At 43.3% G+C, this 23,927-nt stretch overlaps 1 protein-coding gene across 1 annotated transcript in view; it reads left to right on the top strand.

The window, feature by feature from the left end:
* The window catches only part of HECW1 (HECT, C2 and WW domain containing E3 ubiquitin protein ligase 1), a 190,083-nt gene that overhangs the window by 93,133 nt on the left and 73,023 nt on the right, over positions 1-23,927 (top strand). Inside the window, exons 6-9 of the mRNA XM_074146119.1 lie at positions 13,611-13,753; positions 15,791-15,891; positions 17,163-18,530; positions 21,953-22,054. Of these exons, the coding sequence (XP_074002220.1) occupies positions 13,611-13,753; positions 15,791-15,891; positions 17,163-18,530; positions 21,953-22,054 (1,714 nt within the window). The remainder of the gene's footprint in view (positions 1-13,610; positions 13,754-15,790; positions 15,892-17,162; positions 18,531-21,952; positions 22,055-23,927) is intronic.

The following is a 23,927-nucleotide window of genomic DNA, read 5'->3' on the forward strand; positions in this document are numbered from 1 at the left end:
AAAACTTTCAATATGGGTTGCACTTTGTGGATGTAATTTATGAAGCTGTTAATTACTGAAGGCAAGCATAACCCAGAATAGAAAAATATACTTGGGCATTGTGAAGGCTGCTACTAGACCGTCACAGTGTTTTTACATAGAGAGCAGACATTATATAGAGCAGAAAAAGTACAGCATAAAAAGAATCTATGTGATTGAAAAGTGTCAGTGGCGATATAAATTGAAGGCAACTTTGGCACATTTGCCCATCACCTTGAAGAAATACTCTACAGTATGCTGCTTCTTGTTGGAAGGGCTTAGTAGGTATTAATGAGATCTGAGAGTTCAATTGTTGCCTGCTGTTTTTAAATTACACGCGAAATGGTAACAGATAGCAAAGAATAAGGAATCTCTTTGGAATTAAAGGAGCCTGACATAATGGGTGTGATTTACTGCTGTTCCCTGTCAAACAAATATCTCCACTGCAGGAAAGAGTAATAAGTAACTAGACTAAATAGATATTTATCAAATTAATATGCAAAATGTAAAGTAGTTGAGGAATAATTAGGTCAAACTGTATAGAGATGAAAGTGTGAGTGGGGGGAAAAAGGACAGCAGAAATGGCACTGCATACTTCCACCTGGAGGAGCGTGGTCAAGAAAGTAGGCACCACATCAAGTTATGCGACAGGTGAGCCTACATGGGGGAGCTTATGGCAGGAGGGGACAATGACCTTGAAACTAGTCTGAGAAAAACACCTTCTAACAGGACTTAATTAAGTGGAAGATCCTGTCGTGAGGCATCCACCAACCCATAACTTCTCTGTGGCTCCAAGCATCAGATGTATCTGGCTGAGGGGGTTGCGGGTCAAGCTGAGGAGCTGGAGCTGACATGGAGGATCAGGGAGTTGGCGGAGATCTTTGGGTAAAGTGCATAAGACACAGGCCTAGAGGCGGGCAGACATGAAGGGGAGACTCGCTGTATGACTGTCCCACGTGCGATTGTGGGAGCTGGCAGCAAGCGTGGATGCCAGGAGTTGACACTGAAAGGAGAACCCAGGATATGGCTGTGGTCCCACTGTTCTGCATCAGCCAGAATTAACTGCTGAGGTGGCACACAGGCTGTCCTTATCCAAAGAGGGATGTAGCAGCTGTGCTGATGGAGGCTGAAAATAGGCTTTTTAGAAGCACTCAGTACTGGTCAGAAGTCTTCTTTCGACAGAAGCAACCCCCAGCCAACCTAATTTGTTCTCACTTCAAGGTCCTTTTGCACTGCTGAAGGATAAAACAACCAAGGAAAGAACGTGGCCCTGATAAAATGTCACGGATGCCTTCTCCTCAGGCCATGCGGGATGGCTGAGTTTGCGGGCTGATGTGTCTTTTCCAGCGGAGTTTGGCAGTAAGAAAAGGAGAAACAATGAAATGGCCTAATTACAGACATCAGCAAGCAAAAGAGCACAGCTGGCTTCCAGCTCCTCTGTTCAGCCCCCTGGTTTTCTTGATTGCGTGCGAGCACACTGCTTCTCCCTCTCTGTTGTTAGCCTGTTAGTGGCTAGAGGAGTCTAAAACAGCTGAGTTGTCATTCAACGTTTTCTCCTTCTACATTCTCTTCAGCTGATATCGAGATGTTTAACTGCGTGCATATGTGTTGCACTCTGTGCACATCAGCTAGTCTGAAGTCTACTTGTTACTGAAAATCCACGTTGGTTTCCATTGCACAGGAGACCCTAGACCTGATTTTCTTCAACTTTGTTCCTCTGTGGGACAAGGGGAGAAGGAAGACTGCAAATTGGCACTGAATCATCATGGTAGCCATTCTTCTGTCCACTCTTTTCACTGATGGGTGTGAATATATGAAGTTAAAAATACTGAGGAATCGTAGCCATTTCGTTATATGGATCAGTCGCCAATTGTTACCCCCAAAAAATATTTTAGGCAATATATTATTTCAGAAGGGTGATTCTTTCCTAAGGTTCTCTGTCACTACATGTGAATAGAAGCCAGATGTTTGTTGTTTTGTTGGGGTTTTTTTCCCAGCTGAATGACATATGTAACTTGTTTTGGCTGCTAAACTTGAAAAATCTGGAATAAGGAAATAAAACTATAGCAAGGGCTGCAGACTGGGATCTTTATATATGTTCTTGGTTACCCTTGAGCAAATTCAGAAGTGAAAGAATTGACTCAGTTTTGTAGGGCATCAACCCCAAAATAACGTCCCTCAGACTGAGAGATGATTCATTTCTTTATAGTAATTCATTGTGGTATTCCCCCTCATATACTCACCAGGTTGTTCTATTTGCATAGTAACCACTTGCATTACAAAAACGCTCTGGTAGCACCATGATAAATCAGGCAATTTTTCATCTGTGTCATGTAATATTGATGATCATCTTCATTTCACAGGCCACCCAAATACTGTTCAACGCGTTTTATCCTTAGAGCTAGTCTTCCAGTGTTCTGTTTTGCAGTACTTTGTACGAGAGCGTAGAGGGACTCCAGGGAGTGGAGTGATAGGACAAGGGGTAACGGTTTTAAACTGAAAGAGGGGAGATTTAGATAAGGTATCAGGAAGAAATTCTTTGCTGTGAGGGTGGTGAGACACTGGAACAGGTTGCCCAGAGAAGCTGTGGCTGCCCCATCCCTGGAGGTGTTCAAGGCCAGGCTGGATGGGGCTTTGAGCAACCTGGTCTGGTGGGAGGTGTCCCTGCCCATGGCAGGGGGGTTGGAACTCGATGATCTTTAGGGTCCCTCCTGACCCGAACCATTTTATGATTCTATAAGAAAATGGCAATTTCTTACTAAGAGAGAAGAGTATCATGTGACATTCTGACACTTGCACCAGGGCTGTGCGTGAGGTGAAAGAGCTCTCACAGTGAGAATTGTTCACTGAGACAGGTGAACTATTAGAGAGGGGTCATTTTGTGATGTTTTTAAATGTTTTCATGTGCTCACAGAAGCGTAAGATCAGATTCTGCTAAGCCAAAGTGCTGAATATTGCCTTGTGTAATAATGCCAAATGATGAGTACCTTGGGGGAGATCCAGAGTAGCTACTGATGGTGCCTAGCCCTCTACAGGGTCAAGGAGGAGAAGTAGGCAGCTGCAGAAAATAAAAATAATAAGAAGTGTTTTCAATCAGGGAAGTTGTTACTGAATCGGGGTTAGTGGTCCTGCTTGTTTCCTTAGTCCTGGCTCTACTTTCAAACTGGTACGTTCTTCAGCAAAATCTGTACTGTTAGAAGGAATAGGGGACTTCCTCGAAACCACTTGCCACTGGACAGCTTGAGTCTAAACCCCCTGGTTAAGCAGGCAGAGTGCTGGCACTCCACACAGTTGCAAGAGCATAGTGGGCGAGTTGTCCTATCATGCTGATTTGAGGGTAAAACACAAAGGAGATCTCAGAAGGAAGTGCCCGCTTCCCAAGTCTTCTGCATCTAGTAGAATTGACAAGGGTGATGTTGATCGTATCTCTTCTAATGTTGCTATTATAAAAATAGTGATACTATTCCCATATTGTTTCATATTGATACAACAATTGGGGCAATGAAGCTGATGAGGGGTCTGGAGAACAAGTCTCATGAGGAGAGGCTGAGGGAGCTGGGGGTGTTCAGCCTGGAGAAAAGGAGGCTGAGGGGAGACCTTCTCGCTCTCTCCAACTCCCTGAAAGGAGGGTGTAGCCAGGGGGGGTCGGCCTCTTCTCCCAAGTCCCAGGCAATGGGACAAGAGGAAACGGCCTCAAGTTGCACCAGGGGAGGTTCAGATTGGAGATTAGGAAAAATGTTTCCACGGAAAGGGTTCTTAAGCCTTGGAATGGGCTGCCCAGGGAAGTGGTTGAGGCCCTGTCCCTGGAGGGATTTAAAAGCCGGGTTGCCATAGTGCTTAAAGACATGGTTTAGTGATGGTTTTTATCAGAGTTAGGTTGATGGTTGGACTAGATGATCTTAAAGGTCCCTTCCAACCCAGACAGTTCTATGATTATAATGTATCTGCTGTCGCATTCTTTGGAAAAAGCTTCCTTGAGAAGATTTAATTTGTCGGCAAGCAGTAAAGTGATAGTTCAGACGAGCAATAGAGATCATTGGGAATGGTAAGCAACAAAGTGAAGTAGTTTAACAATTATTTCACATACCTCCAGCTGGCTAGCAAATTCTCATGATGGTTTTGCAGATAAAGTACTTCAGGCCACTGGACTTTCCCTTAAACATATTTATGGTATTTCTTTCTTAACTCTGGCAGTTTGAGCTAACTGCTACTTCAGTTTTTGTTCATTTACTGGTGAGTGGAGAGACCCTCAAGGAATGGCAGCAAGATGACTATAAAAATTGGCTGTTGCGACCATCCAGCATATTTAAAGTAGTAGGAAGTGTCATCTGTTAAACAACACGTTGAATTTCAGCTCGGGTAATTCTAGCTCTGGAAGAGTGGATTGCCTTCAAGTGGGAGCCCAGTACTAGGATAAAAAATAATCTCAACTTCTTGCAGCTTTGCTGTTTGTTTCTTTGCCTCAGCCTTCACAAATACTGTTAAATTATAGCTGAGGCACAAAATCTTGTTTTGGGTGGCTGCTTTATCATTCTGAAGGTAGCTGCATTTCACCGGTGAATTAATTGATGCGCATAAGCAGAGGTGTTCAATACTCTGTTGCAAGAGCACTTAGCAAATGGTAGTTAATGTGTCAGACCTGATAAACAAAATTACAGTATTTTCACATGTGTTATTTGTACTCTCTGCACCTCAGATAACCCACAACCTTTCAAAAATACTGCGCTTGAATAAATTCTCACCTAATCCGTCTCTTCAGATTACCAACACGAAATCAGATGAAGGCAACAGTCAGGGGCTTGAACGCCAGAGGCGGGTGGTTTGGGGAGAGGGGGCTTCTGTAGTGCAGAGCGTCACCAGTGATGGAAACATTGGGTTTGGATGATCCCTGCAAGAATGCCAAGGTGACCTGAATGCAGCTGACTGTCCAAGTGCTGGTTTGTAGCTGCTTTCTTTTTCTGCTGCTGACTCAGGACTGGTCATCACAGTGACTTTTGACTTGATGGCACTCTACTGTTGGGTGTTCAAATCCGAGGCTCAGCCATGGTGAGATGGTGGCACCAGTGGTGGTACCGCATTGGGGGAAGTGAAGGGAGATCTTGAGGTCCATCTAGTGTTGTTTAAAGATACTTGTACAGCAAAGGGCTACCAAGATGATTAGGGGATGAGAACATCTCTCTTAGGAGGAAAGGCTGAGGGACTTGGGTCTTTTTAGTCTGGAGAAGACTGAGGGGGCATCTGATCAATGCCTAGAAATATTTAAAGGGTGAGTGTCAGGAGGATGGGGCCAGTCTTTTTTCAGTGCTGCCCAGTGACAGGAAGAAGAGTTAATGGACACAAACTTGAACATAAGAAGTTCCATATAATGGAATCCAACATTGAGGAGGAACTTCTTTCCTGTGAGGGTGGCAGAGCCCTGGAAGAGGCTGCCCAGAGAGGTGGTGGAGTCTCCTTGTCTGGAGACATTCCAAACCCACCTGGACACGTTCCTGTGCAACCTGCTCTGGGTGGACCTGCTTTGGCAGGGGATTGGACTAGATGATCTCCAGAGGTCCCTTCCAACCCCATATCATTCTGTGATTCTTATGGTGCAGATTTATCACTTGGGCACTGATTCTGTGGTCATGAATGCTGGACTGTTGCATGATGGGCCACCCAGCAGTACCGGGACTGAAAGATGCTTTGTTGAAGTAGCAAGATCGTGCAGTATGGGGTTTATGTTAACTCTTTTCTTCTCTTGAGGCTTTATGTTAGGTAATATGATGGGTACAACCTGATGTAGCACAAACCTAGAGTGATGCCAGCAGGGGATACTTGATCAAAGATGGATCTTTCCAGAACAAAGTTAAACCATTAATGATGCTTTAATATATTTTAATCAACAGTACGAATTTAAACAAAAGCAGGTTATATTTGATCTGATTTTGGTCTAATATTTGGAGCAGTAGATGCTGACAGTCCTACCATGGCCTCACAGAATCCTCGCATGATTTCACCAGACTTCCAAAGTTAAAAAATCAGCATCACACTGATTGAGCTACTTATTTGTTATTTAACTTAGATAACCTTTCCCCCCATTCTACTAGCAGATACAAAAGAATCTGCAGCAGAAACTTGGAGGCCTTTACACCTAAGTGTAAGTCAATATAGGTGCAGTGAAGTCCAGTTTCGGAATTCAGTGTGAGTTTTGCCAAAGGTGTCATTGGGACTGAGTAAAGCCTTGTGAGCGGTGGCTTCACTGTGTAACATTTCTGCACATGTGGCCAGGTAAAGTGTAAAACATAGTTTGACCACACAGAAAAGCTGTGATTTTACAGCTGCAGTTTTTTTAATATCTGGTGATGATTGAAGTGTGAAAGCCCAAGACAATTTCAGTTTATTCAGGAATGGGTTATGGTGTGAAAAAAATTATCTAGAATTTTTTAAAATATATTATTCTTCTAGAAAATGCATTTTAATTGCAACTTCTGCATCTAGAAGACTATCAGTCTTTCTAGTCTTGTACATTAGTGCTCATGAGAGTCCTCAAATATTTTCAGTCTGTGCTGTGCTAAATAAATTTGTAGGCAATGTGTGAGAGATGAAGAAAACCCCTGACTCTTTAAGCAGTGTTTGCATTTGATTTACCCAGAAGTTCTTTTAAATTTCTAATGTCTTTGGGCTGAAATTTGCCATTAGTAAAGTAAGAGACATCTTGCAAAACTATCTAAGCCATCAGAGGGAATTCATGATGAGCCTATTAACTAGTAACTCTGAATGTTGTGGAATGCATGAAATAGATGGGAAAGACTTTAGGACTTTTTTTATTCCTTGTTTCCAATTCAGAGAGGTAGTGAATCCGAGGGAGAAATCTAGGAAGCTGATTTGCTGAAGGCCCTCTCCAACTTTGAAGGAGTTCAGAAGAAAGGATTTGAATCAGATCTTAGAACAGCAGCACATATTTATATCCACTCCTTTTTACTGTCGGGGAGGAAACCCACGCCATGTGCCAGAATAAGGTTCCATGTTGGATCTGGTGACCTTCAGTCACTGCTGAATCCCAGGGCTCCCTCGGAGTACATGCAGGCACGTCCCAACCTTTGGCAGCGGTGGGGCTCTGTGCTTGACGCTACCGACTCTGCAATATTTTGTATTATCACTGAGGAGTACTGTAGTAAATTTAAGAAACTGGAATTCCCCTCGATCTTATCCACTTCTTCATATGAGTAGTGTTGTATGGGACAGTAGTGATATGGAGAGGAAGTTTTTGAATTGGGGATATGGAGAGGAAGTTTTTGACTGGGGAGCAGGATAACACAAATGGAGAGTGGCGAGTGCATTAAGAGTGTAATTGTTTCACTAGAGTATTTGAAATGAAAACCCCACTAATGAAATATTCAGCTGAAAGACTAAATCTGTCTTGATCCATCAAATGTAATTTACAGCCTTTTAAGATTTACTTCTGCTCGTATCATCCCTGTGGCATGATGGATATTGCAAATAAATTTTCTTCTTAATTATATTGCTTATTCAACTCCAAGTCAAGAGCCTAATTCTTCCTGTCACCAATGCATTAATTTACCTACCTTTCACCAGTTATTATACTGACTATTTTTAAAGAACTTGACTTGCACTTAACTTGTCTAATTGGTGCTAATGGACATACTCTGTTAATTTCAACAACTTCCTTGATAGCGTTATTGAGAGCTGATCACTGTGATCTATCCATATTCAGGAATGCAAATAATATTATAGGTAATTACTGGGTTGGGCTAATCAGAGACTAGAGATTTAATTTCTTGTTTGTTATCTATTCATCCACTGACTACTGTAGATCAACTGTAAATTTTGGGTCCAGTGATACCTTGTAAGAGTTTTTTCCCCTCACATTTTCTGTAATGAATTTTACTTGAATTTTGGTTAGGGATCAAGTTAAAACATCAAGTTCTAACCATCATTTATGATTTTTGTGGATTGTTCTTTCCAGGTGTCCTGTTTTCTGCTGTTATCCAAATAAATACGTAATCAGTCATTAGACAAAGTCTTTTCCTTGGGTGGGGCTTTAGCCTTGAAACTAGAGCTGGTTTGGTAGGTGAGCTTGCACCTGTATTGAAATCCATGACTTCCTTTGGGAGGTTTTTGCATTAAAGTACAAAGAAAGCCTCAGACAAAGTCACAAACCACATCCATGTAGCCATTGTCAAGTTTGGTGGACCTCTGGACAGCTGGAGAAGCTAAACCTTTTTCAAAAGTTGTCAGAACAGCAGAATTTAAAAACTGCCAGAAAGTACATCTTCACTTGAGGGAAGGGGGAGATTGAGGGAGCTGGGACTGTTTAGTTTGAGGAAGAGGAGGCTGAGGGGTGACCTCATCACTCTCTGTAACTACTTGAAAGGACATTGTAGAGAGGTTGGTGCTGGTCTCTTCTCACAAGCAAATAGCGATAGAACAAGAGGGAACGGATTCAAGCTGCGACAGGGTAGGTTTAGACCGGACATTAGGAAGAAGTTCTTCACAGTAAGAGTGATCAGACCCTGGAACAGGCTGCCCAGGGAGGGGGTTGAGTCACCATCCTTGGATGAGTTTAAGAGCCGTTTAGATGTGGTGTTGGGGGATATGGTGTAGGGAAGAACTTTGTAGAGTAGGGTAGATGGTTGGACTCGATGATCCCAAGGGTCTTTTCCAACCTACATGATTCTATGAGTCTATGATTCTATGATTCCCTTTGTTCTTTGACTGAAAAAAACCCTATTTATGTAAACTTTAGTACACCCCTCTACAGTTAGTCTTAGTGTGAACTTTAGTTTAGTGTCCTTGGATTCCAGCAGGTTCCGTGAAGTTCTTGACCAATCTTGGCAGAGTTTTCACTAACAGTTGTGATTCTTTTACAGTTGTGATTTCAGGAACTTAAAATATTTGTGGGGAAAAAACCCAACCGATGAACAAGCCCACAAAATGAGCTGTTTCCCCAGTGAAATGCACAACTTAAAGATTGCTGGCTTGTCCCGTGGAAGAAGATGCTCAGTAGCCAATGCCAGCTGCAAAACATAAAAGAATCTGGCTTCAAGGAGGGGAGGGACTGCCAGAATAATCAGAAGTCTTTTTGGGCTCATTGTACCAAATTTTTTGTTCTTGTTTTTCTCTGCAACCATATACATTATACTTCTTTTAATGTAAAAGCTTAATTTCTAAATTAATTCTGTAACAGTAAGAGTTGTGATCGTAAGAAAGCTTCCAAATAATGGAAGACTTACAGTAAAAATTGTAATAGTAACATCAAAAAATGGCAGCAGACTTATTCTTAAAATGCTGCACTTCTGGTTATCAGCGGTGTCGTTTGTGGGCACGTGGAAGAAGCCACATTAAACTTCCCTCATCCTGAAGAGAGTCGATTTTTATCCTCCGGTGTGATCTTATAGCCTCCTTTTCTCTCCCCTCCTTGGGATGAATTATTAATCACAACATCACTGAGTATGAACCCCAGGGTACTGCAGAATTTTTAATCGGTGTCTTTTTTTTTCTTTTTTTTTTTTTCTTTTTAACTTAGATGTGAAGCTTGCGCTGTCACTCTCACAAACTGGCCGTTGCTGTGTGAAAATTAGCAAATATTAGGCAAGGAAAGGATGTGGTTTCTTCCAGCAGTAATGTATTTCTGCTGGGTTATGTTAGTTATATTGGAGGCGACCATGAAACGCGGGGTCCTCTCTGTTCCAGATAGATCGGGTGGTAAAGGCTGAGTCTTTGAATGGTGTAAATGCAGCCGATGCTTTGTGGCTGAGGACAGGGAGCTTCTGGAGAGGGTAGAGCAGAGGGCTACAAAGATGATGAGGGGCCTGGAGCATCTCTCTCAGGAGGAAAGGCTGAGGGACTTGGGTCTTTTTAGTCTGGAGAAGAGAAGACTGAGGGAGGATCTGATCAATGCTTATAAATACTTAAAGGGAGGGTCTCAGGAGGATGGAGCCAGGCTTTTTTCAGTGGTGCCCAGGGACAGGACAAGGGGTAATGGTCACAAACTTGAACACAAGAAGTTCCATCTCAACATGAGGAGGAACTTCTTTCCTTTGAGGGTGGCAGAGCCCTGGCAGAGGCTGCCCAGAGAGGCGGTGGAGTCTCCTTCTCTGGAGACATTCCAAACCCACCTGGACACGTTCCTGTGCGACCTGCTCTGGATGGACCTCCTTTGGCAGGGGAGTTGGACTAGGTGATCTCCAGAGGTCCCTTCCAGCCCCATATCATTCTGTGGTTCTGAGGTGCAGGGGCTGGCACTTGTCAGGAAAGAAGGTGAAGGAAGAGAGGGGAAACTAGAATTTGATGGTGATTTGCTTCCACATCCAGAGACGACACTCCCATCTCCGAATATCACAAAAACCTGCATATTTTCAAAAGTGATTGGTGATTTTTGAAAATGAATTTGTAAGTTTTTGAGTTCTCAAACCTAGTTGTTTTCCTGGGATCCATTTTTTCAAAGGGTCAGAGGCCCAAGTGTTCTGCAAACAAGGATTCCTTTGGGCTTTTCAGTGTGGATGGCCTGAGCCTGAGGCATCCACAGTCAGGGATTGCCTTAGAAAAATCCTGCTCCTTTAGGATTAAACTAGATGAGAGCAGCAGCAGGAGCGAGTACTTAGATGATGGAAAGTAAAATCCTCACTATTTTACAAGCTGTCTCCAAACCCATTTCACTGATTTCACTTCTGATCTCAAACTGCAGTTGGCAAAACCTTTGAGCTCTTTGTCACAGGATGGTTCTGGTCTTAAAGGCTTGATTGTATTTCCAAAATGCTGCTGTTTCTACGTGTCAGAACATTCTCCTAGCCGAAGCATTTGGCAACTGTGACCATAGACCAGGGGCTGGTCCCAGGGCAGTCTCCTGGGGTATCCAGGAGTATCCTTGCAGTATCCCCAAATGCAATGTGGTTGGCAGGTGATGAAATCAGGACACAATTTGATTTTACATCCTTATTCCTGTGTTTGCACATCTGAGAGGCACTGCCGTTCAAGGAAAAAAGGACATTTCCATTGGCTGATTGCAACACGCCATGCTCCATGCATCTGTGATCTCCACTCAGGTGCTGATAGTTGCTCTGGAAAATGTCAGTGTGTTTCCTGTGCAAGGAAGGAACTGTCAGGCTTGTTTCCACCTGATTTTATGGAAACAAATGTCCAAGAAGATTCTGATTTACCTCAGAGCTGTACCAGAAGGCAAAATGTTAGTAGCACAGGAAGGTGCAGATCATTAACCTATGTTTTACTTTCCACTTATGAACAGTTCAGTCTTCACCTGTGTGTGTGTGTGAGGCCACAACTGGAATCTAGTTCTGGGCTCCCCAGTTCAAGAGAGACAGGGAACTACTGGAGAGAGTCCAGCATAGGGCAACTAGGATGATGGAGGGATGGGAGCATCTCCCTGATGAGGAAAGGCTGAGAGAGCTGGGGCTCTTTAGCCTGGAGAAGAGAAGGCTGAGGGGAGACCTTATTAATGCTTACAAGTATCTAAAGGGTGGGTTGAAGGATGGAGCTGGACTCTTTTCCCAGTGACAGGACGAAGGGCAATGGGCACAAGCTGGAACATAGGAAGCTCCATTCAAATATGAGAAAAACCTTTCCGGTGAGGGTGCCAGAGCCCTGGAAGAGGCTGCCCAGGGAGGTCGTGGAGTCCCCTTCTCTGGAGATCTTCAAGACCTGCCTTGATGCCATCCTGAGTGATGTGCTCTGGGCAACCCTGCTTTAGCAGGGAGTTGGACTAGATGGTCTCTAGAGGTCCCTTCCAACTCTGACAATTCCGTGAATAGCATAATAATGGAGAATTCATTAAATGGCAAATTGCTGTACGTTACAATAACATCATTCAGTTAAAAGTTAATTCCCTTCTGCTTTCTTTGTAAGTGTCATGAAGTGGCAGTTACCCGAGGTTTTTAGCAGATGAAACAGTAATGGCAGTACAACTTATTTTTATAAAGCAACTTTCAATATACAGGTGGAATGAATGTTCTCCCGTTTGGTACACTTAGCCTCTTAGGTAACCTGTTGCAGAGATGTAGAAGAAAATGAGAAAAAAAATAATGCTTTAGCTGTTACTTGAATCGTATTTCTCTGATTATTTGCATTTTTGCAAGGCCTGATTAGCGGAATATCCCACTCGCATTGGTTTCGCTTGAAGCTGTTTGAACTGACTATTTCTGAAAATTAGATCATGATTCAATAGAGCAAGCAATTTGGGGCTTAACTCCAAGCCTCCATAACCCAGAGCATGATTCTGTTGTCAAGATTGGTTTTGGCAGCAGGAAAGCTAGAAAATCCTTTCATCCATCTCGATGTTCACTTACTACAGAAGTTGTCTTCCAGTTCAATATTGACCTTTCAGTTAGGTGAACGGCAGCCTTAACGGTTTTTCTGCGATGGCTCACCACAGCAGAGATGTGCTTTTTTTGATTGATGATATTCTAGCAGTAGCAGATGTGTTTGGAAAAAGGATTCAATGACCTATGTCACCAGCTCTCAGTCTTTACTGAGTTTAGCCAATCTAGGAGCAAGCAAGGCCAAGTTATCTAATACATTTGCTTTTCAGTATTATTCCTAAATAGAGCTTTGCTTTCTCTACGGGGAGATCCCGACATCTCCAGGCGTCCCAACGCTCCCATGCTTGGAAGCTGTACGCATGGACTTCCTTGCTCCTACAACCTAAAATATCACCCTCCTTGTTCCTGCCTCAGGTTTGCATGCACACAGTCTCTAAAAGCTTATTGAAACATTAATTATAAATAAAAATAGGTGTTCTTAAAACCAGATCAGCTGAGGTGGTGGTCACAGGTTTCAAAGCACTTGGTGACAACAGTAGTTTTAGATGGTGCCGTTCCTATCTTCCCCAGTATGATTTGTTCTGTGCCGTGGCTTACCTTCTGGTTTAGCTCGCTGTAGGGTCGTGCTGGGAACCAGGTTAGGAGATTAATCCAAATAAACAGTCTGTTTGGACTTTTTCCTTTTTAAGCTGGGGCAGGGATGCGGGAGAGATGGAGAGATTTCAAGATGTATCTGGAAACTCTGATCGTGTATTCTTCACCTCACCAGGTCCTCGCTTCTCACTAGCTGAGGTGTGCTTCACAGCTGAGGTACCAGAAACAGCCAGTCAAACGCAAAGAGGACTTATGTCACTTGGAGGGAAATGCTGACTGAGTGTCTCTCCAGACTGCCAGTTCAGTTGTACTTACACACAGCTATTTAAAGTTTTTAGAATTTGGGGAAGGGGGAAAGGGATGAACATAATCTGTGCAATTACATTTAGATCAATAATCATTGCTAGGGCGGAGTTCATTACATTTCTGCAGGTGTCCTTACTATCAGCAAGCCTTGTTTAAAGTGTCTGGATGCTACCATGACATGAATAAATGAAATTCCTGCATTCCCCAAGCCTGATTCTGCAGTATTATGTGATACCTATAGGGTGTTTTCACCTGCCTGCTTTGAGGCCAAGCTCTTTTAATTTTGCAGGCCTATGCCTTTGGAATCCACGGACTGTTTCTGTCCAAAGACATACAGAAGTCAATAAGCCACTGGCAGCTGTGTGGTGTTGTGGTCTGGCCACCGGCTTCATGTTTTGTGCTCTTCCTTTATTGCAGCAATTCAGCTTTGTCTCCCTGCCCACGGATGTCCTGGAAATAGAAGTTAAAGACAAATTTGCAAAGAGCCGACCGATCATCAAGCGTTTCCTGGGAAAACTCTCTATGCCAGTGCAACGCCTCTTGGAAAGACATGCCATAGGGTAAATTCGCTGCTTATGCTGCTTTCTGTTGTTTAATGAGCGTGTTGCTGTTTTGAAGTCCCTGGTGATATATCATTATAGTGATATAATGATATTGAGGGGAGTTATTAAACTGACAGTTGTCTGATGAATGATGTTGGTCTTAATTAGAATTTACAGGACTACGGGCCAGAGAAAGAGTTCCCTCTGTAACCCTGTCCATTGCATTTTGAAAAGTGAGAGCTGGCATTTAGAAAGAAAACTGTTTTGGTATCATGGCTGCGAATCTGGAGAGTGCAATATTTTCAATTTGAGTATTCTTTTAATGTTATCAACAGGCTGTTTTTCATGTTTCAGGGAATTACCTGTGAACTAAAATCATGCCAGATCTGTTCCTTCTCCCTTTAATTTCTGGACAGTGGAAATATTATTTAAAAAAAAAAAAAATGTGGCATGTTGTAACTAAACCTTTATGACCCTACCCTGCTGCCAAGGAATAACCAGCTCACTTGAGCTCACCATCCCTGCCCTGCTTCCCCTTTACGTGAAAGTCCTGGGAAGGTATATGCTGTCAAAGTAACACAAACCAATTTGAGGAACATGTATGGTATTTGGAAAAAGCCAAACAGTTGGCTCTAAACTTTTAAGGTTCAGACCTTGAGGAGCAGGGAGAGAAAGAGTCATCTCCTGAGGAGAGCATACGCAATGCAGTTTCCAAGAAGGCATTTCTGAAAATTGCATCTCGATTCAGCAGAACAGCGGGAAGCTGAGCTTGTTGGAAGTGGTTTTGAACAGCTGGTCCAGAAACTGGCTGAGATATTGACAGCTGAATCTGCCAGAAGGGACTAAGCTACCTCCCTGTTTCTCAAGTAGGGAAGATGGAGTAGCTTCTTAGAAACCAGATGGAAAAGAACAGCTTGGGGAAGGTAGAGCCCTATAACTGATATCATTGGCTTCCCTCTATACGAGAAGATTTCTCACCATCTTCTGATTGTATCTTCCTATTTTACTTCCTTGTTGTAAACACCGTATATCTAAGGATATACTTTGCCAAGAGCAGGGCCTCCAACCTGCACCTAGATCTGGCTTAGTTTTAATACCACAGTGGCTTTTAAATCTCAGGCAAGCTCAATGAGAAGTACACATACACACAAGTTGGGAAAGATCATACACAAATCTTGAGATTGTCTCATTTTTATGAGTTTCTGATGCATGTGAAACTATCCTACCAAATATAATGGGCCCCACTGGAAGTGAACTATGTTTCTTCAAAAGATGTATAAATATTACTCTTCAGTTGAACCCTTTACACTCAAAAAAAAAAATTGCTTTGCAAACATTGATTCAGCCTCATTTTGGGCAGCTGGGAAGTTAATCTCTTCTATAGTTTCATTCTGTTCTGAGGGGTGGATGAAGTGTGGCAAAGGGAGGGACCTGCACAAGGACAGAATGGAGTCATTGATCAACCTTGTCAGGAAGGTGTTCTCCTGGTATTTCAGCTTCATAGAGGTAAGAGGGGTGGAAAGAGATGAAGAGCAGTCATTCAGCCAGTTTGAAAAGAGAAGGTGGTAAGCGGGGACTGGCCTGTACAGGATTTTGAAAGAAAGGCCAGGAAAGCTGAATTTCATGCAGATGGTGAAGGGAAGGAGATACAGAAATGCGAGATTCTACAGAAGGGTAGATATGGTCAGATGAGCAGGGAAGTGAAGTCTTGTTACAATAGCTGAAGTGGGAGTTGTTTGCTTCCCATGTCAATATTTTCATACCCATACTGCAGAAGTTCCATTCCCACCGTTCTCTCTCTATATATACATACGTGCTCGTGTATACCAGAAGCCTGTCTTATTCACTGACTCAGCTGTTCCATTGTAATTGAAGACATTGTCCTCTCCTTCTCTGCCATTCGTTCTCTTGTATGCAAGTCAACATGCCCTCATGGCTGGGTTAAATAGCCTTTGAAAACCATTATGTATTTTTGTAGGACACAGCAGCTTTATCTATGCACACTAGACATCGGGTAGGTTATAGTCTATTGTGACGATATTTGTTTTCTTTCAGGGACAGGGTTGTAAGCTACACTCTGGGTCGCAGGCTTCCTACAGATCATGTCAGTGGCCAGCTGCAGTTCCGATTTGAGATAACTTCTTCCATCCATCCAGGTAAGTCTTAATCTTAACCCATCATTTATCTAGATCTTTTTTTTTTTTGCTTTGCATTCTTTCTCCTCAGAATCTGAATTCGTTCCTGACTGCTCTGGGACTTTAGGTGCAGTCATGAGCAAAGGAAAGTGTATGAAGTCCCCAATCACAGGATGCATCGTGAGTCGCAACTTCTTCCCTGTTTCCCCTTAGCTTAGAGCTACCGGTGTCTTGTATCCCTGTTTTCTTGGCTGCTTCAAATATTTGACCTCATCACTGGGAGAGAAGAGGGTAGAAAATGAAAGTCTCATCTTCTGCTCTATCACCTGTCCTGGGGATGTGCAACATGGGCTGTTGTATGTAGAGTCATCTGCATTTGACCACTTCATAAGTAAAAATGGAGAATGTAACAGTAGATATGATTAGGAACTTTCTCATTTTGATTATTTTTAAGAAAAAAAAAGTAAACCAAAAAGTAATTCAGTGTTCCCCTCCTTCCCTTCCTTTTGGTTTGGTTTCGGTTCGGTTTTGGTTCACGTTCTCTTGTAGTTACGAGGAAGTCATGATGGTGTAAGTTCGAACCTTGGTTTTCATGTCAAAGTCTAAATAGAATTCCTCAGGGACTTTTTGCCTCTGTGGTAGTGCCCTCTCAGGTACCCTTTGTCAAGCCAACAGCAGCTGCATTCATGGTTGGAAATCATGACCTGCCCCTTGCTGGAAAACCCTGACTTCTGTCTTTTGACCATTTGAATGGCATGAAAGAGCCTAGGTTGTCTAGCATTTGGGAGGAGGTGGTACAGGTGAAGATCACATCATAGGATGTCTGGGGAAAAGTTTCCACCTTTCAGGGGTGTGAAAATTAGCTTTTTAAGTTCTCTGTTGTGGAGTTCCGTCAGCTCCGACGTAACAAGAAAAATGTCATTAAAACCTCAGGAAAGGCTTCCTTGCCATTTCCCTGTTATTCCCTCCAGTTCCTGTTGGCTCAAAGAGGAGTTTCAAGAAGGTGTTACCTTCAGGTTATGTTGCAGGGAGGCAAGGTGCTGCATACAGATTACCACCATGAGTAAACCCCATGATTGTTGAATCCACTGTACAAAGACTGCCTAGCAAAAGAAAAAAAAATAATCAGTATTTCTTGGTAGTTGCTCAGTTGCCCACTCATTTTGCACTGTAATTTATGCTTTTAATTTTCTCAGATTGCTGTGGGTGCCTGTGCCCCCACAGCCACGCTTCTGGTTCAGTCAACACTTCTTGTTAAAGGAGTAAGTAATTTCTTTTCCTATCTCGTACAGATGATGAAGAGGTCTCCATTAGTGCAGATCCTGAGCCAGCTGACCTCCAGGAAAGCCCTGTGAACAACCCCACGGAGGAAAGCCTCGGTGAGCCTCCATGCATCAACACAGTGACCTCAGAAAGTACAGCTCCAGAACAGCTAAATGGATACAGTGTGAACGGTGTCGATAGCCCAGGGGCTGTCAAACCACCTGGGGAAGTCAACCAGAACAGCTTAAATGAAGAGCTAGCAGGAGATGGGGAGGTTGATGCGGTGCCAGTTCCTGAGCCCTTGGAATCCATCCCAGGAGAAGTGCTGCCGTCTTTGAGTGCTACGGACCTCACGGAGCAGCTGGCTCTGCTGGCTTGCATGTCTCCTCCTGAGACTGAAGTTAGGGAAAATAACAAAGCCGATTCTGGTACTCAGGCAGATGGTGGAGTCTTGACCAGCATAGAAACATTAGATATTGATGAGGTGAGTGCAGATGCGCATGCTGGCAAGGACCTGGAGAAGAGTCAGGAAGAAGAAGGGGCTTCGGCCCAGGAGGAGGAAGACAACAAGCTACAACTGAGGACCACAGCAAAGAGAAAAAACAGGCCGTGTTCCCTGCCTGTGTCTGAACTTGAAACGGTCATAGCTTCAGCTTGCGGTGAGCCAGAGACTCCTCGCACGCACTACATACGGATCCACAACCTGCTCCACAGCCTGCCCTCAGCACAGATGAGCAGCGATGGGGAGGAAGAGCAAGATGGTGGCAACGGTGGGGAGAACGATGAGGAGTCTACAGTCAAGGAGGCGTTGGAGAAGGAGGTGGTTAGTGAGAGTGAGACAGTGGCAGCAGAGCCTCCTCTGGAAAACGAGGCTGAAGAGAACTTCAGCCAGTGCACGGTGCCTCCTGGGACCTTGGATGAGCAACTCTCTGACTTAAATGATGGGCTGTTGGATGGGGAACACCCAAGGACAGGAAGCGAGAGCGAGTCGAGCTCCAGGCCCAATGGTGACAATGAATGCGATGCGTGTGACACCTCTTGCTACAGCCCCTCTTGCTACAGCACCTCCTGCTACAGTACCTCCTGCTACAGCACTTCTTGCTACAGCACCTCCTGTTACGACAGTAACAATCGCTTCTCCAGCCATACCCGCTTCTCCTCCGTCGACAGTGCAAAGATTTCTGAAAGCACGGTCTTTTCCTCACAGGATGATGAGGAGGAGGAGAACAGTGCTTTTGAGTCAGTGCCAGATTCAGTACAGAGCCCTGAGCTGGACAGGGAGCAAGTGGATGGCTCCTCCCAGTGGCCAGATGAACTAGTAGCTCATGGTGGGAATCCACAAAGAGCCACAGAGAGTCTAGACACCCCAATAGCAGGTCCAAGCAGCAGAAGAGAAGGTTAGATCCTGAGAATCGATGCGCTGAGCAACCCTGATTATCTAGATGTCGCGGAAGGCATCAGATAATCGAGGTTTCAGATAGCTCACGGTTTATTTCTTGCAAATCTGGGGGCTGTGAGCTGGGCCAGGTATCACGGAGGGTTGGATAATTGAGCCTGTCCATAAAAATCCCAGCAAAACCAAATAAATCAGATGGGGATCTGTATATATGGATTCCTGTAGATATACATGCACATCGTGGTTTGGGCTGGGCTGGCCACTAAAACCAGGACAGTGCATCATTATAAAATCAAGATTAGCTCCTGTAGTTATGTGACAGATGAGCATTATCACATCCACCAACTCATTCTTTATTTCCTGGGATTGTTCCATTTCACATATCCGATGTGCTGCCATGTCTCTGATAGTCACTGAGAGGACCAGCTTGTGTTTGTCAAGGGGCAGATATGCTGATTTACGCCAGCTAAAAATCTGGGCCAGTGTCCCTATGTGATTGGTAGCCCTGCACAGTCATAAGCGTGGAGAACCCAGTTTTCTAGCCCTGTTTATTCCAATTCCCCAGGTATCAAACAAATGTACCTCAGGTTTCACAGACAATAGGGCAACTCAACAGAGATATATTTTTTTCTTAGGTGATTTGAAAATTTATTGAACATAATTCTGATCTGTTTATCCTATTCTAGAGATAAAACATACTTAAGAACTTTTTTTTTTGGTCTTTGTAATTTAGGTACTCTTTTTCCCAATCCCTCCAAACCATTCCATTAAATTTCTCCCTTTGGTAACTCATTTTATGTCACATGGAGTTAGGTGAAGGGTGATCACTCATCTTTTCTTAAGCTAGTGTATCATTCTTCTCCAGCTAAAGAAGTAGAGGCCCCAGCAGCAGCTACGGAGTACGCAGCAAGGTCGATAGGTAGTTACTGCATTCCCAAATCCTGGGTCATCTGTCTCCCTCTCTAAGGGACACCAAATTAAAACGCACCAAAAGGATAACATGTTTGGGAATCACTGGGAAACCCCAACCAAAGCATCCTTCTATCTTTTCCTTCTCCATTCCCAATTTATTTACCCTCACTTTCCACTGGCACAGGCTTTGCTCCAGCAGAGAGAGAGGTGCGAGGGTGGCCTTACCTCCTGGACTGTGCTAAAGACTTTGTAGGCAGCTGGGTGTAGGCAATTGTTCGCTCTGCGGAGCAGAATCTACCCCAAAGATTTAAATTCTCAGAAGTGCATAGAGGTATAGAAACCCGCAGTTTCCTTCTTTGCTGGCGAGGGTCCTTGCGTGTGGACAGTGTTCGTGTGCAAGTATACCTATGGGGCGGGGGTGTGAGAGAGAGAGATCTGATGGTTATTTTGGACTGTGTGTACTTTTGAGAGGGGAGAGGGTTTCTTCTGCGTATGGATTCAGTACAGCTCCGACACTGTGCCCCTTGAGCCCTGTGTAAAGGGCACTGCAGTGTTCACGGTGGCTTTGCTTTGAGTAGTTGAGAGAGAGTATGTCTGAAGGGCATCCCGGCTCTTAGCGCCCTTCTGATGTCACGGAGGGCGCCTCAGTAATTCCTCATGACTTGGCAGCTGTTACAAATACAGTAGATGTGGTCACCTCCATCCACTCCAGGTGACTGGTACTACCATGCTTCCGCTGGCTTGGCGTAACTATCTTGACTAGGGGAGAGTCAATTATGGTGAGGTAAGTAAAGAAAAATAAAAAATAAAAAAAAGATGGAATGATCTGGTAGTTGGTGCTACAACACCTGTAGCTGTAGCACAGCTTTTAAGGCTATGAGAGACGGGCTTTTAGCACTGAGTAATGACTTCCATAACTCTGCTGTCTGTTCAAAACATGCAGCAGATGCGGCTGTGAGCTACGCCTATACACAAGGGGTTTAATGAAGACATTTAACAGGCCATACGGTATCATCAGAGCACCTAGAAGAGGGAGTATTTTTTTCGAAGCGATTTTTCTCACTTCTGGATGGTGTGAGATTTTTTTTTTTTACGGTTTTATACAAAATTGGCTTCTGCCTCCTAGCTGTTGATTGTTTAAAGCAAAAACATACTTTTTTGGTTAATGTTTTTTTTTACATTCCATAGTTAACATGTTTGGTTTTTTTACAAAATACTCACGCTATTAAGATTCTAATATTAAAGACGGGTAAACCAGCCAGCCCACAGCGAGCTTGGCTTAGCAGGATGGTCTGATTTTTCATTTTGAAGTATCTTTGTGTAATTTTCTGGTGATGTTGGAAATGCTAAGTATATTTTTTCCGTAAGCCGCATCTTTCTGATGTGTGTAAATGTTATATTCATGCAATTCAGATTGTTAACAGGCCCACCTGGAGCTGGAGGTTGTAGTGAAAAACTGTTACCATACAATATGAAAATGTCTCCATTAGTAGGGTAAATTGTCCTGGTTTCTAAGGTTTTAAGGACAGACCAAGAAGGAATCTTAATTCTGGAATCTGTGAAGTTTTAACATGCGGGTTCCTTATTCTCACAGTTACGTCTAAGAGAAGGAATGCTTTTTCATCCCTACACTAAAACTTCTTAGTTTCTTAAAGGATTCTATAAACATTGACTGGATCTTAAGTTACTTGTTCTTTCAAGAGAACATGAGTTTGGACATTTGCTTAATTTCTTTTATTTCATATTTGGATATATAGACATATACACAATGTTAGCATTTAAAAACTTCCTCTGCACTGTCTGCTGTGTGTCTCTCCTCCTACTTTCCCTCTTCTGTACCTCAGGTCTTTCTTCTTTATCTCGGATCCTGACTATGTCTCACTATCTTTTGTCCTCCTCTTCTACCACCTGTCTCTACCTGTTTCTGGTCCTTCTCTCATTTTCCCTCCTTCCACCCAAGATGGACTCTTTGAATTTTGAAAAATACCTATAGAAGGGGATGTTCTTCTGCTTTGCAGGGACTGCAAAATCCTGCCATTCCTGTCCGTTTATACAGCCATTGATCTTTTGGAAAAGCAGAGAAAGACCCAAGGCAGCTTTTAGCCTCGTATTCCACTGATGGGATGAATTAAAAGTTGGAACCGGGATTTTGCACGTTCCTGCCAATTTCTGCAGAAGCTTGAGTTTGGTTGTACATGCACAGTATTTCTCAGAGATCAAGCCTGATTCTTCTCTCGCTTACACTTGTGTGTCTATGAGTCCAGAATCTGGCCCATAATAGTTTAGCATTGACTCGAACCCAAGATCAGAGCCTTGACTGCATTATTTTAATAATTCTTTGGCATATGAGTTGTTATTAAAAGAGTGCCTGCAAGTAGGAATAACCAGAGCTGCTAGTACACCAGACTAACATGTTAAAAAAATAATCACTTGTTTTACAGAAGCACATTTTTTTAACCACATTGTGAAAACAGTGAATGACTGTCAATGTCTTGAATATCTCGTCCGTAGGTGATTGTCCTTTACTCCATAATTCTCAGCCAGTCAGCCAGCTTCCTTCTCTGAGGCCTGACCATCATCACTACCCAACTATCGATGAGCCTCTTCCACCAAGTAAGCTTTAGTTTTTTTAACTTATTGCATTTTTCAGCTTTTCCTGTTAACTCAAACAGTGTAGAGGTCAGTATGTCTTTCTAAATAACCCCATCTGTTCTGTATATACGTTCTCCAGAACCCAAGCAATACGCCCTTTTGTTTCCCTTATTTGATCCTGACTTCAAGTGTTGTCATGTTGTTTTGGACAAGCTCCATAACCCCCCTCTGCCTTGGTCCGTCTTCTTCCTTAGCTACCATAAAATGAAAAGAATACTTCCCTGTTTCCAGTCAACACGTTTAGACTGGGACGAGTGGGTATCTGACAGGCGTGCCAGAAACCTTACTATAAAGCTTTCTGGGTGATGTATCAGCAAAGCACTCTGATTTTTCTACGATGTTTGTCTCCAGGTTTTCCATTACCAACTTCAAAGATGATTTGGGATGGCAATCCCTGTGGTCTGTCAGCTCTGCTTGCAGGTCCAGCAGGAACCCTTTCACAGTCAGGATGCTCCTGGGACGGGCAGGTCCAAATCTGAGCAAAACCAGCAGAAGCTGGAAAAAGGCAGTTTACGTAGAGTCGTCTTGTTGTACTGTCTTTGGCTTTGGTAATAATTGAATTTTATGTTCATTGTGGACTGTAAAGGCGTCTGCAGTTGTGTTGGATCAAAATGAGAGGGTCCTAAGTAGTGTGATTGGTTAGCAGGCTGATAATATGGGATTTTTACCACTGAATCAACTGCTGGAGATGTTTTCACCTGTCTCTGTAGCCTTTCCCTTGTGTATTCCTGGAGGATTACCCTGATTTTTGCATTGGCGTTAAGTGCCCAGCAGAGCGCACTCTGTGCCCTGCAACGCGCTGCTGAACACCCTGCGACTTCAGCACATGATTTAACAGCCTAAAATGTGCGGTGCCTCAGAAGAACAACCAGGCGTATAAACAAAGCACTCTTTTTTTTTTTTTTTTTTTTTTTGCAAAGCCCTAGTAGGGAACACACTTATTTGGCCTACGGTGCCCTTGACAAATAATTCATCATTTACCAACCACGCTGCCAGTATTCCCTAAGCTGAAAATAACCCCAATGGTGGCGTCAGCTGCACAGTAGCATGAATGGTTCAAATGCCTTTAGCCCAGTGCAGCCTTATTAGAGTCCCACTGTGGCTTGCCAGTGAATGATGAAATGGGAACGGTTACCTCTGTAACAGGCAAATGTTTCTCTTCCTCCCGCTCTTCCCTCAACACTTCGTGAACAAAGCACATTCCCCATTAGATCACTTAATGATAGGACACTGACACCAGCTCAGGTAAACAAAACAAACTGTGAACCTGTTCCGTATTCTTCCATCACCAATCCATCTGTCTTCTTTCTTATAATTATCCTCAAAAAGCAAGTATTTCTACCATTGGTTTTCCCAAGTGCTTTCACAAAAGGGTTTAAGGACACAAAACGCCCTTTGTCACGATACAGTGCAGAAGTGATATCCCTTTGTAGAATTTTATTTTAGCATTTGCATATAACATCATTTTTACAATAAAGGCTGACACCGTGGGCTTAAATATATTGATCTTAATGGGAATCGACTGTACTAAGTTAATTTTTTGGGGAAAAAAAGTTGAATTGGATAGTATCGCCTAGGAAGCCTATTTCCAAAAACTCTCCATGAAATTTTAAGGTAGTTTCAAAATGAAAGCTATGGCCTTAATCTAGAAATGTTTCTTCTTTTAGCATTCAGTATCACTATCTCAGTGCCTTTGATGCCTCATAATCCTAGATAAGTAATATATCCTAGTATTGTGCCTCATAATCCTAGAGTAGGGTAGATGGTTGGACTCGATGATCCCAAGGGTCTTTTCCAACCTAGATGATTCTGTGATTCTATAAATAGTTTTCAA

This window comes from Numenius arquata, chromosome 4, assembly GCF_964106895.1.
Source record: "Numenius arquata chromosome 4, bNumArq3.hap1.1, whole genome shotgun sequence".
Taxonomy (NCBI): Eukaryota; Metazoa; Chordata; class Aves; order Charadriiformes; family Scolopacidae; genus Numenius; species Numenius arquata.